The following is a 22,639-nucleotide window of genomic DNA, read 5'->3' on the forward strand; positions in this document are numbered from 1 at the left end:
GAAGGAAGTATTGTTCTCTCCCCGGTCTGGACTGAACATTTTGCCGCATAATTTTCCCGTCGTGATTTATCTCCAGAGGTGGATTATTGCCACGCCATTCAGTAGGGGAATTTAAGACACGCCACGTCGGTATCTTTACATTGTGCCAAGACAGCAGTTCTGCTTGTACCCAACAGGATAAGCAGCTGGTCAAGCCAATCAGCACATCAGTCTACTTTTAAAAGGGAAAATTAGTCGTCCCAGGACGGTCAGATCGGAGGCGAGGCGAGGCGATTCATCACTCGTGTAACCATTGAAAGGAGCTCGTGTCGCTGTGCCATTTCGGCATATGCCACGAGCGTTTATGCCCTCGTTGAGACTTGAACAGCTCATTCACATCATCTTGCCGGCTGCTGCCTTCAGCTAGTCTATAGCATACTCCTTCCGTCCTATAAAAAACCAAATTTCTTATACTAAAATATATCACATTCAGTACTAAAATTTTTTTTTCGAGACAGATGGAGTAGTATCTTCAAACTCCATCCGTGTGCAGCATGCCAGTATCTGGAACAGGATAGCAGGCTCACAGAGTCACACTTCGGCCTCGTATAGTTCTCAACTTTCTCTTCAAACTTCTAATTTTTTCATCGTATCAAAACTTTTCTACACAGCCTCCGATGAGTGGTTGGTCACTTGGTTGCCTGGTTGGGTTAAGGTCGGTCTTCACGGGGAAAGGCGGCCGGCAAGCCAACCAGTCACCGTCAGTCATTGTTGTGGTACCGTCTATCCTGATTTTAGATTCGCGACTGTTAACCATCGATTTGTTTGTGCTACGGCATGATGGCTATAGCTAGCTTAGCCATCGGCAGATGGGAAAGAAAGCGAAAGAAAGCCGGCGCATGGGTGGTTTTACAGGCGCCACGAGTTAGCGCGAGGTTGGATGTCAATACTTTGACACAAGTATGGATGGGAGTGCACGAGGGGAAGAAAAAGAACTTCGAATAGATGTGGCATAGGCATAAAAAGAAACAAAAACAGAAGAACATGCTGAAGAAAAAGCTTCCACCTCCTAATAATAGATTAATAATACTGTGTCAGATTACACGACACGGGCATAGGCCCTGAGAGCAGCCCGAGTGCCTGACCTTTTCAACGATCTTTATGCGAAAGAGATTTTTTTCTGCTCTGATGGATAGCCCGCATAAAACGCATCACGACACGAACAGCAGCACAAGCAGCGAGGGCGAAAAATTCATGCTCATGCCAAGTCGGACCCAACACGCCAACAAAATCGAATTTATCCATTGCCACACGACGGGCGAGTTCTGCGTCTCTTTCCTGCGTTTTAATCTCGCCTCCACGGAAGCACCGACGCCGCCCACCAGGCCACCGCATCGTCGGCTACACACGCCACGGAATTGCCATTCTCCATTTCTCCTCCAGTCCTCCTCCTAGTCAACTCGTAGCCATCGTTTTTCGTATTCCCGACCGGGCAAGTGGGCATCTTTGTGGATTGTGGACTAAAATATTTGCTTATCATTTTTCTTCAGGACTTATCTAGTTCGCGAAATGAAAATTTTTGGATATCACGTTAAATGTTTAACTGTATGTCGGAAGGGTTTCAGACGCGAATAAAAAAACTAATTTCATAACTCGCATAAAAACCGCGAGATGAATTTACTAAGCCTAAGAGCAAATACAATAGCAAGCTATAAGCCAGCTGTAAACATATTTTAAGTAGATAAATAAGGAGAGAGAAGAGCAGCGGGCTACAGATTTGTAGCCAGCTGTAGCAAAGACTCCAAGACACAGTGTGTGTATGACAGGTGGAACCAGCTATTAATAGTGTAGTAGGTAACTATTATATGAATGAGCTATTAGATTGGCTATAGATGAATTGGAGCTAGTAGTTGGCTATACTATTAAACTTGCTCTAATTAATCTGTCATTAGTACATGCGGGTTACTATAGCACTAATAGTTAATTATGGACTAATTATGCTCAAAAGATTTGTCTCACAATTTCCATGCAAGCCGTGCAATTTAATTTTTCATTTTATCCGAAAATTTGATGTGATGTTTTCGGAAAAAAAAAACTTGCAAACTAGACAAGGCCTCAGTTGTAGGAACTCAAAAAATATTCACGTACCATTCTGAGGAGGGCTGAATTTAAGTCATTTCAAAGAGGCAAGCGTTCGTCCGAGCCGGGAGGCGCCTCGCAGCTCCTAATCCCACCCACGGCCACCCATCACCCATGTACACCCGACGGAAAGCTAGCTAATCCGTTCCGACAGACAGCGTGCTCGCACAAGGCACACCCCACCGAAGAACGATTAAAAACGAGATAGCCAATCACAGTCTCAGGCCTCCTTTGATAGCCCGGGATCCCGGGGGATCCCTGCTCATTCCCCTGGGAGAAAGGCCCGCGGTGAATATTTCCACGGGCTTATTTCCTGTCCATTTGGAAGCCCACGAGATAGGGATTTCCTAGCCCAATCCACGGGGAAACCCAAGGGAAAGGACCCCGACCTCCGGAGGTCGGGAATTTTTCCTCGCGCGATCCGCCGTCGCTTCTCTCACGCGGAGTCTCTTCTCTCGCGTGCTACCAATGTTGGGTGCCGCCGCGCCTCCTCCTCCGGCGAGACGCGCCACCGCCAGGACTCCTCCGGCGAGACACCACCAGCGCTGCCACCGTACTAGGGTAAGCCTTCTTCTCTTTCCCCTCCTCTCCTCCTCCTCCTCCTCCTAGGGTTTCTGCTCTTCTTCTCGTCTAGGGTTTCCCCTCAGATCTTTGGCTCAGTGGCTCAATCCTCTCTTCTCATCTTCCCCCAACAGCTTCTCCAGAACAGCCACCGTCAATCTTGCTCCCACCTGAAGCAACATGACGCGCTCTCTCCAGTGGCAGTGCGCCAGTGCCCCATCCCCAAGGTCAACCTCGACAGCAACCAAGAGTGGTTCTTCAGTGGCCCACTAAGCATCGCCAGCACCGTGACTCAGTTCGACTGGTTCGTGTCCTTTATCCCAAATCTGTGCTGTGATTGTTTATGGTTCAGTTTGGTTTGACTGGAAATTTAATTTTTGCATCTTGTGTGAATGTGGAACTAATGAGAGAAACCACGGTGAATCTTGTGTTAATGATCTTTGCAAAGACTTGTTAAGTTCTTGTTTTTTGGTAGACATGTTCAGGCTCAGAAAAGAGTTGATCTAACGAACCACAGGAGAAACCAATGCTTTGCTTTCTTCTGAAGTGTGAAATTTGCATGCAAAAACTGATTAGTAATGTCTTTGCACAGGAAATTTGGGACCATCAGTAGAGCCCAGGTCTCATCATTGCAAGTTTTAACAGGCAGCATATTATTCTTATTTTGGGAATCTGTCCATCATTAGTACATGTCAGAAACAGGATAGCATTAGTCAGTGCTTAGAGCTTACAGTCAAGATGGACAGTAGGTTATCGCGCATGTGTGATGACAATTTACAATTGTGCAGGTTCATATGCTTTAACACATAAGCTACGAGGTAAATTAAACAACGTTGATTAAGAAGGGAAGACGCGCGTCCACTGCTTCGACAGATCAACTACAAGAATCGTCAAGTATGCCTCCTTGTACTTCCTCTCTTGCCATAATTTAATTTAAATTTAATACGCAATTTGCAAAGGGTTATTGTACTTTAGCCTGCACTGGTATGTAAACCTCAACTTCTTCACTCAAGATTACTATTTAGTTTTTTTTTCTCTGCTCCGTTTGGTTTCCCTTTTCTCATCTTTAGCTCTAGTTTTACCATGATTCTGTGAAATGAATATACTCTAGTCTGCATTTTCTATACAAGAAGTATTTGAATGCTTTTTTTTCTACCAACACTACAGGTTGCACCCTTACTTGTGTTTTTAATTCTTGGATGTAGGCAACAGGCCTTGCCCTTGTATATTCAGCCTTGTTCTCAATTTGGAGCAGCGATGGAGATAGTTGATGCTCATGAATGCAAGAGGAAAACACTTCCAAGATATTTGTAAATGATAATGGTATGAATTACATCTTGTATTTGCTGAAAGTGATATTTTTTCGATGCTCATATAATACTTGGCTAAATACTGTAGATGGTACCACAATTTGATCATCTCATGAATTAAGTTGATGCTTGTATCTATAATGTTCTCTATTTTACCTAGAATTTATTGCTCTATTTGGAGTTCATATGATTTTTCAGATTTTTTTATTGCATTTTTAACTTAATTATTCTATTTTTGTGCTCGGTTATGTTTATTTAGACAATTTTTTATCTTGTTGTGTGTGCTCCAACTAGCCATTATTTGATAGAGTAGGCTGATCAAAACTTAAAAACCCTAATCATCTCCTAGTCCCGTGAGCTGCTTCCAAATGGTAGCAGGAAAATCTCCCCTAGCGGGAAGTGCTTCCCTAGAGATTTGGGAGAGAATCACTTGGTACAGGGAAAATCCCTGTAAGGGGTTTTTTCCCGGGGATTTTCTCCCCGTGCATCCAAAGGAGCCCTCACAGTCACAGATGCCGCCCCGACCACCGAGGGCCCCTAGACTATGACCAGTTGAGCCGCCGTAATCGCATGAAAACCGGAGAGAAAAGGGCCAGTTGGATCCTGTCTGCAGCTTTGCTTCTCGGAGCAGTTGAGGAAGTCGGAGTCGGACTGGACGCACGCCACCAAAAAACGAGGTGTACTCCGGCCGTAATTCGCTCCCTTCTCCAGCTCACTCGCCGAATTACGGTTGATTTTCTTCTTTCCCTCTACAATTAGGGAGAGCACAGAGAAGAAGGGAAGAACATGGATGCCCTGTCCCTGCCCAAAAACTCGCTCGCAACTTCGCAAGGAATAGGTAAAGCAGCAGCAATTTGTTCTGCGGTTGTGCCGAGTGGCCATGTCCTGTCAGTGGCCACTTGCGTGCAGACGGTCATACAAGTGGCAGCAAAACTTCTTACCTTCACTGCTTTATCACTATTGTCCGTTCTGTGACACCTAGCTACGACCGAAACATATGCAACACAATCAATCGCTGTTCAATTCGTGCCGTCCATCATTGGACTTCGTTGCCGTCCATTTCCGCGATCGATTCCATTGTCATCCGTCCCATGATCGGCAACGAGAGTCTTCTGTGATCTCTCTTTTGTACAACTTCTGCGATTAACGAATGAGTAGTAATAGTACAGCACACGCATCTAGCCAGTTGCTGTGTAGGGATATTAACGAATCTTCAGATCTTCTATACTGGCCCACAAGGTGGAAAAGATGTGCTGGTATGTCAGCAATGCCCCCTTGCAGGCTGCTGCTGCCCAAAATATATCATTATTACTTCCTCCCTTTCACAAGGTAAGTCATTCTAGCGTTTTCTATATTTATATTGGTGTTTCTGTTTCACAAGGTAAGTCATTCTAGCGTTTTCCATATTCAATATTGAATATGGAAAACGCTAGAATGACTTACCTTACGAAACGGAGGGAGTAATCAACAACAACACCTATATAAGGGGTCGGCGAGAGGCGGCAGGAAGCACGGCGAGTGAGAGTGTTTGTTGTGAGCCCATGGCTGGAATTGTTCGATACACCATCGTCATGGCCATGGGCGCGGGGGCGCTGGGAGGGCCGGACGCGCTGCGGCTGTTGCTCGCCTGCGCCGGGAGGAGCCCCCTCGTCGACATCCTCATCGCCGTCTTCGTCATCGCCGCGGTCACCGCGCCCGCCCTCGGCACCATGCTTCTTGCGCGCTTCTTCCGTAAGGCGCGCGCCGCGGGAGGCGGCGGAACGGGTGCGGCGGCCGCTGACCCCTTCGCGAAGATGACGCTGGCGGTGTCCCTGGCCGTGGCCGTCCTCGTCTCCGCCACCCTGATCCTCCTGCCGCTGTTCAAGTCCGGGCACCTCGGCGCGCTCGCCGTGGGTGCCTGCGCCGCGCGCGTCCGCGGCGTGCTTCTTCCGAATTCCCACGGCGCCGCCCCCGCCACCGAGGGCTTCGCCAAGGCGACCCTGATGGTGTCCCTCGCCGCCGTCTGCTTCCTCCTCGTCCCTTGCATCGCGGTCGGCATCCTCGACGCGCCTGAGCAGGGCCTCCTTGCCTTCGCCCACAAGAATCCACTCGCCACCGTGCCCGTCGGCGTCGCCACCGTCATAGGCACCATGGCTATCCCCTTCTTCTTCCGCAAGACGCAAAATGAGGATGCCGCCGCCCCGACGACGGCCATGGCGCTCTTCCACAACCACAAGATGATCTTGGCCCTTCCGTGCGTGCCCTTTTTCATTCCCATGGCTTCTGATCTTGTGATGGCAATTGTTCTCTCTCTTGGCTGCGCCGTGGCGGGCGGCCCCGAGGCGCTCCGCATACTGCTCGGCCTCTCCGGCCGGAGTCCCGTCGCCGACATCGCCATTTGCGTCTTCCTCATCTGCGCCGCCACCGCGCCAGTCCTCGGCACCGTGCTTCTCGCGCGCTACTTCCGCGCCGCGGGCAAAGCGGACGGCGTTGGAGGCGCCCCCGCGCCCGCCGTGGATCCCTTCGCGCGGGTGACTGTCGCGGTGGCGCTCGCCGTCGTCTTCATCGTCGCCACCTGCCTCCTCGTCGTCCCCTCCGCCGGCGGCCGCGACCCCGGCTGCGGCGCGATGCACGCCTGACGCGCCGCGCCGCGCGCCGTCGACGTGGACACGACGACACGTGGTGGGTAGTGCCGGTGCGCGTACCGCGGCTTCTATCCCGTTCGTACGCGGTGTAGGTCTCACATGTTTGTGTGGAGTGGTGAACCGTGGTGTCTGGATTGCGTGGTTTTTTTAGCGGTTAATCAAGCTCTCCTTACGCAGCTCATGCAGAGGAAGCAGCTGTTGGTTTTTTATTTTGTCATTCCACCTATACAATCTTACCATTCCTCGATAGGTTGTAGACTTATAGTGTTCGTGTCAATCTGCAGCCGAGAGAAATACTATTGAGTGTATATTTTTTTTCTCTCAAGATAAAAGACTACCTTTTCACCAGGCAAACAGATCACCGGGCAAAACTCTGTAAATGTTTCGTGGTGCTCTTGTACTACCGGATGATAATAACGGTCCTTACCAATACGAACGGTGCACTCCGAAACATATACAAATCCAGAGTGTTGCCCGGTGAAACGCAGGGTTAAGCAAATGAAAGCTTGTACTAATCCAAACAAAAAAAGATAGTTTGCCATCGTCCACAATCCATAGGGATAGGGTGATCCCCTGAAACAAACATTCGGCTAGTCGCCTCGCTCTGTCAGCCACGTGACCACGTCGGACGAGCACTGACTAATCCTAGACGAAGAACAATACGAGGATGGTCGTGCCCGTGTGGCGGATATGCTGCGCGTGCGACGTGCGATGATCTGTGAACTGTGATAGCGGAAAGAGACCGTGCTTCGACCGTCATTTCACACCGGAGTTTACTTATGCTCTCTCAACAATTTGACATACTTTTTTCCCCTTAGAATCGTGGGAGTTAGTTATAACGTTGGAGAATAAACGGAGAAACTTCATTTGTTCGTAAAGACATTCTTTTTTTTAAAAAAAAATTGTATGTTCTAGGAATATATACTTGTGATCATGGCATCCTCCGACTATACCAACGGCTGCACTCAGCACAATACAAATGGATGCCTGGTACTATCGGTGCTACTAAAAATTTAGTACTAGCATAACTGGGTAATAAACCAAACTATTTGAGAAACCCTGAAACTGATTGTTCATCCTGGTACTATCGGTACCACCAAAAACTGATTATTCGGCATTTCTTTTCCTAATTCCAGTGATGAACCCTCCTCAATCCTCATAATTCTCCGCGTATATGAGCAAAATGCAAGAATTTTTCGAAACACTGCATCGCCACTGGCATCCATCCTCGCCAAGATAAAAGAGGAAGGTCGGGCATGGGTCAAAAGCAGGAGCCTCTAAGCTTCAAGAGTTCGGAATCTTGAGAGATATCACTTAACCATCACCTTTTGTGGGCTTAGTTCTTTTTAGACTAGCCCTGTACATAATTCTATCGCCATGTATTTTCTCCATCTCTATCAATATACGAGGCAAAGCTTTTGCCCTCCTTTCAAAAAAAAAAAATAATTCTCCACGTATATAGCACCAACTTTGCCATTGCCATCCTGACCGAGCGGTCGTCGATCAGTTCCCAATCACACGTACTGGACGCATCCTCCAAAATTCCACCCAACCCGACCTAAAATTTCGCGGCCGCGATCCCCACCGAAGAACAAAAGGGACCGCGCTGCCCTGCCCCACCCCACGGACGCCGCCCTGCCTATTGACCTTGACCTGATCAGCAAGAATATACTAATGCAGATGTACCAGTAATCGCCTGAAAACTGGCCAGTTGGATTTATCTCCCGATGAGTTTCTCTATTCCAGTTGGGAGAAGTCGGGTGAACGGATTGTCAGAGACGTACGAGTCGATTCACGCCACCAGAACGGGCGACACCATTCGCGAGCCACTCGAAATACCAAATACTCGATCGGTCGAAAATGCTGCGAAAAAAGTGCATATTTCGTACGTGCAAGCAAAAGTACTACAGTACTACCGTAGTCCAAGCCCAAATTTGACGGAGATAACGACTAGTCCAACCAAGTTCTGTATTTTCCGACGTGCTCCTACCAAGTTTCAACGGGGAAAAAGGAGAGGCTGTCGATCGATCGATCGATCCACACCAATGTCACCATCGTCCTACCTCGACTGAACTCAACTTTGCTCGGACCGACTGTAAGCCAAAGCCACCCCGGGCGTTGCATGAGCCAGGCACTAGCACAAGCCGTGGTGCGGGGTGCCGATCCGCGGCTCGCAACGCCCAACCGGCAGGATACAATCACCCACTGGCACGACCAGCCAACCCGGGAATTCAAAGAGCGCGGGACATCCATCACAAAAGGACGGTTTGCAGCAGCTCGCGAAAGTCCAGGGCAGGGCGCGATTAGGTCGCGCGTGGAGACGGTCACAAGTGGCGTTAGTGCGTCTTCGCTTTACATGTCAGTCTTGTGGCGCCTGGCTGGGAGCCTGGGACTGATGCAATGGCAATCCATCTGAAATCTGCAACGCAGCCCTATCTCACTTCAACACGTGCCGTGTGCCAAAGTGCCATTCTTGCCCTCCATCTCTCTCTTCCGTTCTGCAATATGGCACCGAGCTATGCGATCAGCCAATCATTTCGATCGTTCCAAGTCCAGCTACAGGAATCCAATTGAGTAAACATAGTTTTAAGTTTCTCTTTGTACATAATGTTGTGGTCTCTGAAAACAGGGGAAACCTTGGAAAGAGAAAGATGTTGATTGAACCACACTCTAATACAATAAATCTGGAATGTTCAGATTCGTAGTACTAGAATATATCACATGTAATATTAGGTTGGTTTTTATGGGACATAGGGAGTACACATTTATACATTAGACAAGAGGCGACAGAAAGAGCAAAGGAGATTGAACAGGCGAACCTCATTACGCGACATATTTGCTATTGCACCGGGTTCCCAATTCGACCATGCCCGCACGTAACCTCTTGGACCGGAAACGTCCCACTTGTTCACTTCGCCCCGTCAGGCATCAGCCATGTGTGCCCACGTCGGACGTGCACCGACCAACCCTTGCCGATCGAAGCGCTCATCAACGGCGATAGCGGGACTGCTTGCTTTGTTGCAAGTTGTGTGCAAAGCGAGATCGCAAGCGAAGGGGATACCGATGGAGAATAGCATGACTGTATGAGTACATGTTGTGTGTAAAGTGAAACATTGCTTCCGTTTCAAAGTGAAACATGCTGTACCAAACCCTGTGATTAGTTGGCTTATATAGCGGTGCTCTCTTCGCGTACGGCAACTGGTGGTACATGAAAGTCCGAAAACGCACAACATTTGGATACGTGAAATTTTGGATGATTGATCAGAAATTCGGAATCCCAAAGGGTCGGTTTCACGCAAGATATCGCCGGCGGCGGGATCAAGTTGACAAGTTGTACAGCATGTCAGCAGCGACGTCAAGTTAGTGGATCACCTCGGTACCTCATAGAATGGAGTACTTATTTTAGTAAAAAAAAATCCAATTCTAAGAATAAATTAAAATTATTATTTTTTAACCGAGTGAGTACTCTCTTTGTCAAAAAAAAAAAAAGATAGATATAGGACATAATCTAGATCAATGAATCTAAATATTCTATTTTCACATACTCCTCCCGCGCCCGGAGCCGTCACTTGCTGCCGCATGCCGCAGCCGATGCTCCTCCTGAGCCTAGAGCCGTCGCTCGCCCCCCACGACCCTGTGTCCTAAGCCCCTCTACACCTCCCGAGCCCAGAGGTGCCGCTCGCCCACTGCTGCCGACACTCCGCAGCCTTGCTCGCCCGCCGACGTGGCCGCTCCGCCTGCCTCCGGCCGCGCGCCGCTGCCACCCCCCTCTGCGGCAAAGATAAAACCGAAAGAGAAGAAGAGAAAAAGGGAAAGAGAAGGAGACTGCTGACTAGGATTGTTAACCCCACATTTTTTTCTCACTTTTGGGTCCTACATATTTATTTTTTATTTTTTTCTAACTAGGATGCCACGTAGCAAAACCGGGAAAAAATTAAGTCAATACTGTCATGGGACCTCCTTTAAACGGTTCGAGTGAGTTTCGGGGTACACATTTCTCGTTTTGTGGTTAAGAGACCTTAAAAAATTCACTGTTAAGTTGAGGGACCTCTGGTGAACTTATTCCTACAGTGGCAGCACATGTACATAGGTATCTTTGGTGTAATCAGGAAGAGTGGTGCTTTTTTGGTCCGTGTTCGTTTCATATTGAGGGGGTGTTTATATCCAGGGGTGTAAAGTTTTGGTGTGTCACATCGGATATTATATAAAGTGTTGCATGGGTTGTTCGAGCACTAATAAAAATGGATCCGTGAGTAAACTGCGAGACAAATTTATTAAGCCTAGTTAATTCGTCATTAACAAGTATTTACTATAGCACCACATTGTCAAATCATGGAGCAATTAGGTTTATTAAAAGATTCGTCTTGCAAATTAGTCGTAATCTATACAATTATACAATTATACAGGTGTTCAAATGTTCGATGTTACGGGGTTTTAAAATTTTTGACGGGACCTAAACAGACCCTGAATAACAGAAATACTACTACCACTCGTGAATTGCTAGTGCAATCTCCAGCCACGTTTTGGAAGGGAACCATTTTTTTTAGGGAAAGGAACCTTTTGGAAAGGGCAGCTGGCAGCACAGATGAACGGAAATCTTCGTACTTTACTATCATTGGGTACATCTACTACTAGTGACTGGAGTATCTATCACATGCAGTTCCACCACACCGAGGGACACTTTCTTTGGTTTGACACAAATATGACAAAGGGAAAGAAACGGAACTACGATGATGACGATGATGATTCATACTCGCCTCGCATTCAGCTCAAGTGGCATTGTGGGCAAGGGCATAAAGAGAAATAAAGAAAGAGGAGATGTTGAAGAAAAGCTTCCACATTCCATAAGTTAGAAGAACTCTGAATAATAATATCGGATTACATTACACAGGGATAGGCCCTGAGAGCCTGACCTTTTCAGCGATCTTTATTCGAGAGCGATCTTCTCGGCTCTGATGGAAGCACGGTGATAGCGACCATACGACTTATCACGACGCGAACAGAAGCTTGGGAAATAATGCTAAGGAATAGCACGTCGTTTGATTCGGCTGTTCAGTTGCAGGTGGTACGCCGTGTACGCGGGCGTCGCTCTCATTGTGGAAAGCGGCAAGAGGCAACGGAACATGTACAACGCGTCGTCCCATCTCGCCGTGTAACGTTAGTCTGTCATCACCATGAACAGTGTAGTACCAGAGCAGTGAATTACCTTTCTACTGTTCTGAACTTTGCTGATTTGCTGTGACGTTAGTGACCAACCAAGTGCTCTGCGGATCTTTTCGATTGGCATTTGACCCTCCACGTTCCATTCCATTAGGAAATGGCAAACTTTCCGACCCACGATGACGACAGCAGACAGCGTCACAGCGCCTCGGACGCCGCAGGTTCTGACCAAGCTAGAATCTGTCCCCGTCCCAATCCTTCTTGTCCTAATTTTCCTATGCAATGATCGATCCAATCCGCTGCTTATATCACCATCCACTTCCTTCCCCTCTGTTCTACACATAGCGAAGAGGAGATAAGGCGAGCTAGAGAAAGACAGCCCGGGGAGAAGAAAGGGATTTCTTGTTCTTGCTGCCAGCGAGAGCTCGTCTTTTTGGTGTTCTTGAGAGATTTGTTCTTGTTGACCGCCATGGCAGGTGATCTTGCGATGGCCATTGTTCTCTCCCTGGGCTGCGCCATGGTGGGCGCCCCGGAGACGCTCCGCCTCTTGCTGGACCTCGCCGGGCAGAGCAGCCCCATCGCCGGCGTCGTCGTCATCGTCGGCGTCATCTGCGCCGTCACGGCCGCCACCGTGCTCGGGGCTATGCTCCTGGTCCGCTTCATCCGCGTCGCGGGCAATGCCCCTGACCCAACCACGGAGCGCTTCCCGCGGGTGACTCTGACGGTGGCCGTCGCCGTCGCGCTCCTCGTCGCTGCCTGCCTCCTCGCCGTCCCCACCGTTCCCTCCGCCACGTTCGCCCGCGCTTGATACGAGGCTGTTCTTCACTTCCCTGTGGGTGTTTGTCAGTGTGTGTGTGATTGCTCAGCTCTCGTCTCTCGACAAGTTTACAGCTTTTACTCCATCACCTGTGTGGTTTTCTACTGTTTATCTCGCAGCTATGTGATGTTAATTGGCGAAAGGGATTGATCTTCTGAGATCAGAGCTGAATTTTGAATGTGTCGAACCAATTCGAACAGAGCTTGTGATACACCATAGTACATCCTAGGATGATTTCCTTTTCTTGACGAATCCGAAAAAAGGCGCCCCGTATTCGTGTTTGGTTTGTTCAATGTTATCTCTGTTGGATCTCTGTTTGGTTCCGTACGCTTCAGCATTTGGATATACTTTGATAGTGACGTATCAACAGGTAACCACCGTGCGTCCATGCCGATCGAGGGAGAGGAACAAATGTAAACAAAAAAAAAAAAAAGAGTTGTTGGGCAAGCCATCTCTGTGTCTCGTGTCTTCTCACGCTTATGCAAAAGCTCTAACGCCTGTGTTTCTGGCTTTCTGCGAGATGATATACAGACACATATGTTTTGGACAGGTTCTAGCCTAGAGAGCTTCCCCCTCTTTCCCGTTCCAGGAGCACGATGGAGGCGTTTGCACTGCGAGGTCTCGACACGTTGGGTTGTGCCACGTCCCAAAGGCACAAACAATTTCACCAACGTTTTGTTGCAGAGGACTAACGGCAGATTGCTATGGATAGATCATCAAGGGCGAGCAACAAACAGTCGGCCATGAGAAGTTTCAGTTGATAATTGATAAAAAAATTGACAATTACTAAACTACCCTGTATGTTATTTTCTATCTCTAAAGTACCCTTTAACAAATCAACGGTTGATGTGTAATAACAGGATGCCTCCCGAGCACTGTAAAAGGTAAAAGCTCTCACCACGGGTCAATGACGACAGCTGCGAAAGAAAAAGGGCAGAAGTCGTGGCCATACACCGAGAGAGAAAATGTGATTGGACGGTCGGTCGCTGTCGCCGTGTCACCGTCTCAACATGAAATCGAACAAAGAGCAGTCGTGCTATGTGCAATGTTTGTGTGTGCAAAAAAAGGGGAGCACAAGTTGATGCATTCGTGAATCGTGACAGTTGATGCAGCAAGCCAGCAGCGCGGACATGTTTGTGTGTACACGAGGAAGTCTCACGTACTGTCCGAGAGTGCACAAGGCTACCCCAGCGTCATCCCTTACATCACACAATTTACGGAGAAGAATTTCAAAAGTCGGGTCGAGAGAAATCGCCGACGGTACACGTCAAGGTCTCCTCGACTTTCCGGCCACGTGGTGGCTTTCCATGTCAAGTTGGACAACCGCACTCCTGACGGCCACCTGCTAGGACCACGATCAGGAGCTGGGTAATTTGCAGCCAAAAATTCTGCTGTTGTCTGTTCAATTGCCGTTGTTAGTCGGCTGCTCGCGCTCAGATACCTGCAAACTGGCAAAATGGCCGGCATGGCTACCCTATTACTCCTGTCCCGCTGTCCGTATGTAGGGTGTGCCTGCCCATCTGATCCCGGTTTTATCAGGTTGGAGGGGAACGTCGCATTTGCTCGTCGTCACCACACCCAGGGGGCGGAGTCAAGCCTAGGGCCAAGCCCTAGTTGTCATAGGCTTCCCTCCAAAATCATGTATAAATTATGTTAAATCACCATGTAATTTTAGAGAGAAATCAATAACTCATTAGTTGAGCCCTAGGTTAGCCCTACTCTTTAGTAATTTCTGGCACCGCCACTGAGTCCATACCCATCGTGCGCGTGCACATGTGGGATGTGCAGGTCAGAGGCGTCAGTTTCCTAGTCGATGGCTCACGGCTCCAAGAGCAATTGGCTGCCTTCAAAAATATAGATTCTCACCTGATTAGGGCTGTCAACGAGCTGAACTCGAGCGAACTCGTCTGCCCAAGCTCGAGCTCGACACAAGCTCGAGTCGAGCCGAGCTTGAGTCGAGCCTATTGCACCTTCGATCTTTTAGGCAAGCTCGATTCGAGCTCGAGCTCGGTACCGAGCTCGGCCATAAGTAGTATAATATATATTTTAATAATAATCTCTTGATAAATATAATTATTTTCTAGTTAATCACACTAATAAAAGAGTATAAAATAATTAAAATAAATATATTGTGCTAACACATGCTAATTTATTTTGTAAATAGATAGTAACATATATATTTATCTATTAGTTTATTATATTAATAAGGTGACATGCAATATAAACTATACACAGTCAAGCTCGGCCAGACTCGGTAGAAGCTCGAGCTCGGCTCGGTAAAGCTCGCGAGCTTTTGCTCAGGCTTGAGTTCGGCTCGTTTGAAGCTCGAGCCGAGCTCGAATCGAGCCTTGGACGAGCCAAGCTCGAGCTGCTCGCGAGTCTCGAGCTTTTTTGACAGCCCTACACCTAATCATGGAAGATCTTCCCTTTTCCCTACGGGCTCCATCGCTATGCTTCGGCTTATCCAACGAACTTGTCTTTTGATTTCAGATTTTTCAGCCGAAGCATTTCTATCGCTGGGCAGGTTATGATTAAAAGATCTTCAATGAATTGGTAGCTCGTAGCCTCGTCGTGTATTCCCTTCTTTTTGTGTGTGTTCGTATTGGCGGTCACAGGATCAGCCTCTACCAAGTACCAACAGATTGGCAGCTATTACCGGGCCCACGTAATTCGGCTGAAAATCCACAGCCTAGTCAACAAATCGATGGGGTTCAGCTGAGAAGCCACAACCTTCCAGCGGAAGCCCTATTAGGCCATGTTTACTTCGAAAATTTTTAGGTGTTACATCGGACGTTTGATCGGATATCGAAAAGGGTTTTTAGACACGAATGAAAAAACTAATTTCATAATTTGCTTGGAAACCGCGAGACGAATCTTTTGAGCCTAATTAATCCGTCATTAGCACATATGGGTTACTGTAAAACTTATGCCTAATCATGGACTAATTAGACTCAAAAGATTCATCTCGAGATTTTCTCCCTAACTGTGCAATTAGTTTTTATTTTTATCTATATTTAATGCTTTATACATGTGTAAAAAGATTCGATGTGATGTTTTTAGGAAAAACTTTTAGGGAACTAAACGGGGCCTTATTACTGTTGATGGAAACAAGAGACTGTATAAGGCCATTTCCAACCCAAAACATTAGACATAGTTTCCATAAACTTCACATCATTAAGAAACTAGTACTATACACTACTTTTCCAATGCAAACAACACTATTCCATAGTTAAATTTAATGCTACTTATCTCACATGATGTCTTGGATGTTGTGTATAAACCATGTCTCATGCAAGACATGGTTTTCTTCTCTTTCCTCATTTATTCACTTGCCACATCATTTTTCATTATAGGTGGCAGCCTATTTAATGTTATGGACATCATCCTAATCATTGGGTTAGGAATATCTAAGGATGAAAAGCCTTGTCGCCTTGGTCGTTATTTTCCTCCGTGTCTTATCCTCGAGTAGTTAACCTCTTGGCACTGGGCATATTGATTTGGTTGTTGTTACTAGGGGAGACAAAGGAAGTAGGGGAGGAGCAAGAAAACAAACGACAGAATCCGTATTATACGACGGATTCAGCTTGTTGCTACGATCAAGTTTACTCTCTCACCATTATCTTACCTAGTAGCTGAACATGATATCCATGCCAAAGTTTTGCCAACGAGTATTCGAAAGCATAGGGATTAAGCCAAGATGATGGCAATACCACATGGATAGGGAGATCTAACACTGTGACACGGACAGGCACATAAAATCCTTGCACACGCACCTCATGCAGAGGAAGTAGCTGTAGATGTTGGGTTTTTTTCCCCACTCAATGTTGTAGTGCTCGTGTCAATCTTCAGCCGAGAGATATACTACTACCATGTACAACTTTTTCTCTCAAGATAAAACATTATTCCTTTTTTCTCCAGGCAAACAAATCACCGGGCAAAACTCTGTATAATAACGGTAATTAGCAATACGAGCGGCTGCACTCCGTCCGAAACATATGCACATAGAGTGTGTTGCCCGGTGAAACGCAGGATTAAGCAAATGAAAGCTTGTACTAATACAAAAAAAAAAGTTGTGCCATCGTGCACAAGCCAGCCATAGGGACAGGGTGATGAAAACATTCGGCTAGTCGCCTCGCTCTGTCAGCCACGTGACCACGTCGGACGAGCACTGACTAATAGCAGACGAAGAACAAAACGACAATGATCGTGCCCGTGTGGCGGATCATGTACAGTGTTTAGATCGTCGTTTCACAGTGTTTAGATCGTCGCGAACTGTGATAACTGAAAGGGACAGTGTTTAGATCGTCGTTTCACAGTTCATACCTCCTTCATGTCATCCTCCGACTATACGAACGGCTGCACTCCACTCCAGTAGCAACAATACGAATGGATGCCTGGTACCATCGGTGCTACCAAAATTTTAGTACTAGCATATCTGGGCAACAAACCAAACCAAACCATTTCAGAAACGATCGTGCGGTATTTCTTTTCCTAATTCTCGTGATTAACCACTTTGATCTACAATCATGTCCTCCTCAATCCTCATCCTCATAATTGTCCGCGTATATAGCAAAGTTGGTGAGTTGGTCCGAGCGGTCGTCGCTCAGTTCACAATCACACGTACTGGACCCTATCCTAAAAAATTAAATTCCACCCAACCCGACTGAAGATAAAGCTAATCGGACTTTCACGCTCGCGACCCCCACCGAAGAATAGACAGCGAAGAACGGAAGGGACCCAGCCACCCTGCCTATTGAATTGGTCGGCAAGAATACTAATGCAGATGCACCAGTAATCACAAAACTGGCCAGTTGGATTTATCTGCCAATGTGTTTCTCGGTATGAGTTGGGAGAAGTCGGGTGAACGGATTGTCAGAGACGAGTCGATGCACTCCAACCAGAACGGGCGACGCCATTTCGCGAGCCACTCGAAATATCGTATACTCGATCGGTCGAAAATGCCGTGATACGTGCATATTTCGTGGGTGCAAGCAAAGGTGCTACTCCTGGAGCTACGTCTACATTCTTCCTGCAAGCTAAGAAAATGCCAACGGCGCAAATATATAGTCCAAGCCCAGCTTTGACGGAGCTGAGAATACTCGTACCAAAGTTTCAACGGGAAAAAGGAGAGGCTGTTAATCGTCCTGTCGGATCGATTCACACCAATGTCACCATCCTACCTCGACTGAACTCAACTTGGCTCGGACCCGACTGAAAGCCACCCGTTGCGTGCATTAGTCAGGCACTACCACAAGCCGCGGTGAGGGGTGCCGGTCCGCGGCTCGCAACGCCCACACGGCAGGGCACGATCCATCACACATTGACACGAGACCAGCCCACCTGGGAATTCGAACAGGTGAGACACCGCAGAAAAGGACGGGTTTTTTTTTTTTTTTGCAGCACACGCGAAAGTCCAGGGCGCGATCGATCGGTCGATCGTGCCGAAGAGTCGTTGCGTTTTGGTCGCGCGTGGAGACGGTCGTACGTATATACAAGTGCCGCAAGTGCGTCTTCGCTTTTACATGTCAGCCTTGTGGTGCCTAGCTGGGACACTGAGGCAATGTAATCTAGCTATCTGAAATTAAATCTGCAACGCAGTCTATCTCAATTCAACATGTGCCGTGCCAAATTGCCATTCTTGTCCATCTTTGTCTTCCGTTCTGCGATGGTACGGTGGCTGTGCCACCCGAGCTATGCAATCAGCCAATCATTTCGGTTGATCCAAGTCCAACTACAGGAAACCCAGTACAAGTAGAGTAGTAAACAGAGTTCTCTCTCTCTGTGTGTGTACACAATCATATGAAAATTGTTCGATTATTTGGGTTGATAAATACAGGGAAATAAGCCTGCTAATGGACCTAAATCCAATCCAAAACCAATCCAACCCAACACCTGCCGAGGCAGCCCACCAAACCAATCCACACCATTTTCCCATTTATAAGATCCAACCCAAACCAACCACCAAGCACTTCCAGGCCAAACTAACCCAAACCATTCCAGCCTAGTGGGTTCAACCCATTTTATATCCATAGGTTCAGTCCACGTACAGTCCAATCTTCATCAATCGTCACCACTTGCCATCGGGAGGAAAGGTCCAGGACGCCGCCGTGTTCGTAAAGATCGAGCAGCTCGTCCCCTTTCCCTCCCTCTCCCTTCGCTTTGTCTCTTCCTTCCTAGGGCTTCCCCTCCTCGGCGGCGCTTCACATCAGCGGCGGGGCAAGTTCGGGGACATGCTGATCGAGGAGGAGTTGGTCGTCCACGACGTGGTGGTCGGTGTCGGGCTGAGCGGCAGCAGCGGTGGCCGCGGCGGCGGTGGCGGGACGGCGGCGGGGAGGCGGCAGAGGCGGAGGCGGAGGCGCGGCTTGGCCTCGTCGTCGTCGTCAACAACGGCGACGGCGGCGTGGTGGTGTAGCGGCATTGGGTGGTTCTAGAAGGTTCTAGAAGGGGAGGGCGCTGCTACGACTACGAGCTTTGATATGAATCTGCGTCTCTTAAGTGTGCTTTCTAGCTTGTGTGTGTGTGTGTCTAAGCTTGCTTTGGGCTTAAGCTTTGGTTAAGCTTCACACACACTTCGCTGGCTGCTGCTGCTGGGTTTGGTTTTATACTGATCACTATATTCAGAGGCCATTAGTGCAATCCACTCGTATCCATGGGTTGAATCCATGGTTACAATCCATTTTGGACCCGAAAGAATTTTAACCACATCCAAACCAACCCACACCGTTTTTCAATGAATCCAAACCACTCCAGTCCATTCTGAGTATTGCCCCATTTGAATCCAACCAAAGCCAGTCCATTTAGAAATCCAACCCATTCCACCCGTTTACATCCAGTCTATTAGCAGGCTTACAGGGAAAGCGCTGGAAAAGGAGATATGCTGACTGAACAACACTCTGCCCCTATATCGGATGAAAAAATCACCCTGATCGAGTAAACACCTATAAAACGTGTCGCTGGTTCGGCGAGAATCGCACATTAGAGAGGCGACAGGAAGAGCAAAGGAGATCGGCAAGCGAGCCTCATGAACCGACCAATCAAGGCGACTGTGAGACCGCTTTGTTGCAAGTTTCGTGTGCAAAGCGAGATCACAGAAGAAAGGGACACCGATGGGAAATAGGATGGCTAGATGGGTACATGTTGGGTGCAAAGTGAAACATGCATATCCTCTCATGTACCAAACCATGTGATTAGTGGCTCCTAGTCGTGCTCTCTTCACATACGTCAAAGTCCGAAAGTGAGCAAGGCTATATGTAGCAGGACGTTGTCATATATAGCGACGTACGTGCGCGTCAACAAGGTGGACGTGAACGAGATTGGTCACGATTACCAGCATCGCTCGCTATCGACGCCTCGGAACGTAACGAACATGGTCACATGGACATGATCACAAGGACTGTTTTGCAGCAGTGCACGCCCGAATTACAGTTGATTTTCTTCCTTCATCTTGTCAGTAGCGCATGCCCTGCCCAAAGACTCGCAACTTCGCATGGAATAGGGGCAAAGGAGTGTTGCTATACCCTCGTCCGACCATCATCCGGCCCAATCTTATCTGACAATCGTTTCGCTCCACGCAGACCAACTTCTCTCCACGTGGATCAGGGCAATTAGCAGCTAAGTGATGGTGGGACATCCGTTCTATCCGTTCTGTGGCGCTTAACTTGGACTGAAACATGCAGCACAATCAATCGCTCTTCAATTCGTGTCATACATCTGGGGACTTAGGCTTCGTTCTTTTCTCCAATAACACTTGGATGAAATTTTGGATATTTGTGGCACGCTTTTCAAACTGTTAAACGGTACGTTTCGTGCGAAAACTTTCTATATGAAAGTTGCTTTAAAATATCATATTAATCCATTTTTTCAAGTTTGTAATAATTAAAACTGAATTAATCACACATTATTACCACCTCATTTTGCATGAAACACTTAATTTTTATCTTCATCTTTATTTTCAAGCGATTTAAACACTACCATTTGTCATTCTCTCCGTGATCGGCAATGAGTTACGCGATTATTTCGGTTGATCCTTCGAACCTATCGAACTACAGGAATGCAGGAGAAACAGAGCCTTATGTATCTCTCTCACTCTCTGTGTACATCAAGAACCCAAATCAGCAATCCATTTCTACATCTTCAACTTTTGGTAGGGGTCTGCCAAATATATACTTGCAATCGCGTAGCTCCAGCTCCAGTACACGCATGTAGCGAATCTTCACATCTTCTATACTGGGCCACAGGGTGGAAAAGATGTGCTAGTATGCATCAGCACGGCCGCTCGGCAAATCAGCAATGCCCCCCTGGGCCCCTGCTGCTGCCATGAATATGCCGTTAATCAACACCTATAAATTAAGCCGGTCGAGGAGGGGTTCAGCCACGGCGAGAAGAGCAGAGCCGCGAAGGAGATCGATCGGCAGCTGAGCACGGAAGGTGAGGCAGTTCTGAGCTGTTGAGCCCCATCCTCCATGGCTGCAATTCTTCGGAATACCATCGTTGTCGCCATGGGCGCCGGGGCGCTAGGCGGGCCGGACGCGTTGAGGCTCTTGCTCGGCTTCGCCGGGCGGAGCCCCCTCGTCGACATCCTCATCGCCGTCTTCGTCATCGCGGCGGTCACCGCGCCCGCCCTCGGCACCATGCTTCTCGCGCGCTTCTTCCGTAAGGCACGCGCCGCGGGAGGCGGCGGAACGGGTGCGGCGGCCGCTGACCCCTTCGTGAAGATGACGCTGGTGGTTTCTCTGGCCGTGGCCGTCCTCGTCTCCGCGTCCCTGCTCGTCCTGCCGCTGTTCCAGTCCGGGCACCTCGGCACGCTCGCCTTCGCCGGAGCCGCGCTTGCCGTGGGCGCCTGCGCCGCGCGCGCGCGCGGCGTGCTTCTTCCGAATGCCCACGGCGCCGCCCCCGCCACCGAGCGCTTCGCCAAGGCGACCCTGATGGTGTCCCTCGCCGCCGTCTGCTTCCTCCTCGTCCCTTGCGTCGCGGTCGGCATCCTCGACGAGCCGGCGCAGCGCCTCCTTGCCTCCGCCTTGAAGAGCCCACTCGCCACCGTGCCCATCGGCGTCGCCACAGCCACCGTCATCGGCGCCACAGTTGTCGCCTTGTTCTTCTTCCGCAAGGCGCAAAATGCGGATGCCGCCGCCGCTACCGCCCCGACGGCGATGGCCATGGCGCTCTTCCACAACCACAAGATGATCTTGGTGATGATTGCGCCCTTCGTCGTCATCTTCTTCCTTTGTTCATAGGTGGTGCGGTGCCGGTGCAGCGTGCTGGGCTGGGCACCGGTGGTTGAAAAAAAACGTAATCCCTCGTATGAGTACGGTGGTGTATGTACATATGTTATATGTTATTTTCCGTGTAATCAGGAAGAGAAATGTCTTTTTGGTTCGTGTTTGCCTCGTCCCATTTGCTATATTTATGTGATTTAGAAATACGAGCTTTTGTTGCCTTATTCGGGTTGAACTTGAATATCATCATCTCGTTGAAGTGAGTAATCGACGTGAATTGCTACTGCAGTCTCCAGCCGTGTTTTAGAAAGGGCCGCACAGATAACGGAAAATATTTCGTAGAAGGAGTACTTTGCTATCATCGGGTACATCTACTAGTGGGGTGGGACCGTGGGAGTACTTTGCTATCATCTTTTTTCTGCTTTGCTCTTTCCCTTTCCAACATTCGCCTGTGATGGAAAGGCCACGAGCCTTTTGTCTTAGCACTCGTTATTATCCAATGTTCTTTGATATAAATACGAGTTATTTTTTTCCCTGTGTCTTTAACTTGCAGTACCGAGTGCAGATCTTCTGCTGTAATGCACATGCAGTATGATTCACTGACACGTGGACACGAAGTAGGTGGGACCTACATGTCAGTCACACCTAATGCAGGGGCAGTACAGCAGACGATTTGCCCTGTGCAGTACCACATTTGAGGGCTCTGGGAGTTTGGATCGCACAGCTTTGATTGTGGTTTGCCGTCCATCAGCATTTCAGCAACTGTCATCTCATCGGGCTCGTTATCGTACGAGGCGCAGCCTAGCGAAAGTTGTGGTGATTGTTAAAAGGAAA

General features: G+C 48.4%; 3 protein-coding genes across 3 annotated transcripts; all 3 read left to right on the top strand.

The window, feature by feature from the left end:
• Positions 1 to 5,471: 5,471 nt before the first annotated feature.
• On the top strand, positions 5,472 to 7,106 carry LOC127777333 (uncharacterized). The gene has a single exon (XM_052303912.1). It carries the CDS (start codon positions 5,531 to 5,533, stop codon positions 6,605 to 6,607), a length of 1,077 nt encoding a protein of 358 aa, XP_052159872.1. The 5' UTR covers positions 5,472 to 5,530; the 3' UTR covers positions 6,608 to 7,106.
• A 5,023-nt stretch (positions 7,107 to 12,129) lies between these two features.
• Positions 12,130 to 12,852, top strand: LOC127777744 (uncharacterized). The gene has a single exon (XM_052304361.1). The coding sequence runs from the start codon at positions 12,243 to 12,245 to the stop codon at positions 12,579 to 12,581; it is 339 nt and encodes a 112-aa protein (XP_052160321.1). The 5' UTR covers positions 12,130 to 12,242; the 3' UTR covers positions 12,582 to 12,852.
• A 7,910-nt stretch (positions 12,853 to 20,762) lies between these two features.
• Positions 20,763 to 22,020, top strand: LOC127777606 (uncharacterized). Its single transcript, XM_052304206.1, has one exon. The coding sequence runs from the start codon at positions 21,053 to 21,055 to the stop codon at positions 21,821 to 21,823; it is 771 nt and encodes a 256-aa protein (XP_052160166.1). The 5' UTR covers positions 20,763 to 21,052; the 3' UTR covers positions 21,824 to 22,020.
• The last annotated feature ends 619 nt before the right edge of the window (positions 22,021 to 22,639 follow it).

Source organism: Oryza glaberrima, chromosome 6 (assembly GCF_000147395.1).
Source record: "Oryza glaberrima chromosome 6, OglaRS2, whole genome shotgun sequence".
Taxonomy (NCBI): domain Eukaryota; kingdom Viridiplantae; phylum Streptophyta; class Magnoliopsida; order Poales; family Poaceae; genus Oryza; species Oryza glaberrima.

Excerpts from the sequence above, each read along its gene's own strand:
- LOC127777606 (XM_052304206.1), top strand. The coding sequence starts at position 21,053 with ATGGCTGCAATTCTTCGGAATACCATCGTTGTCGCCATGGGCGCCGGG.
- LOC127777333 (XM_052303912.1), top strand. The coding sequence starts at position 5,531 with ATGGCTGGAATTGTTCGATACACCATCGTCATGGCCATGGGCGCGGGG.
- LOC127777744 (XM_052304361.1), top strand. The coding sequence starts at position 12,243 with ATGGCAGGTGATCTTGCGATGGCCATTGTTCTCTCCCTGGGCTGCGCC.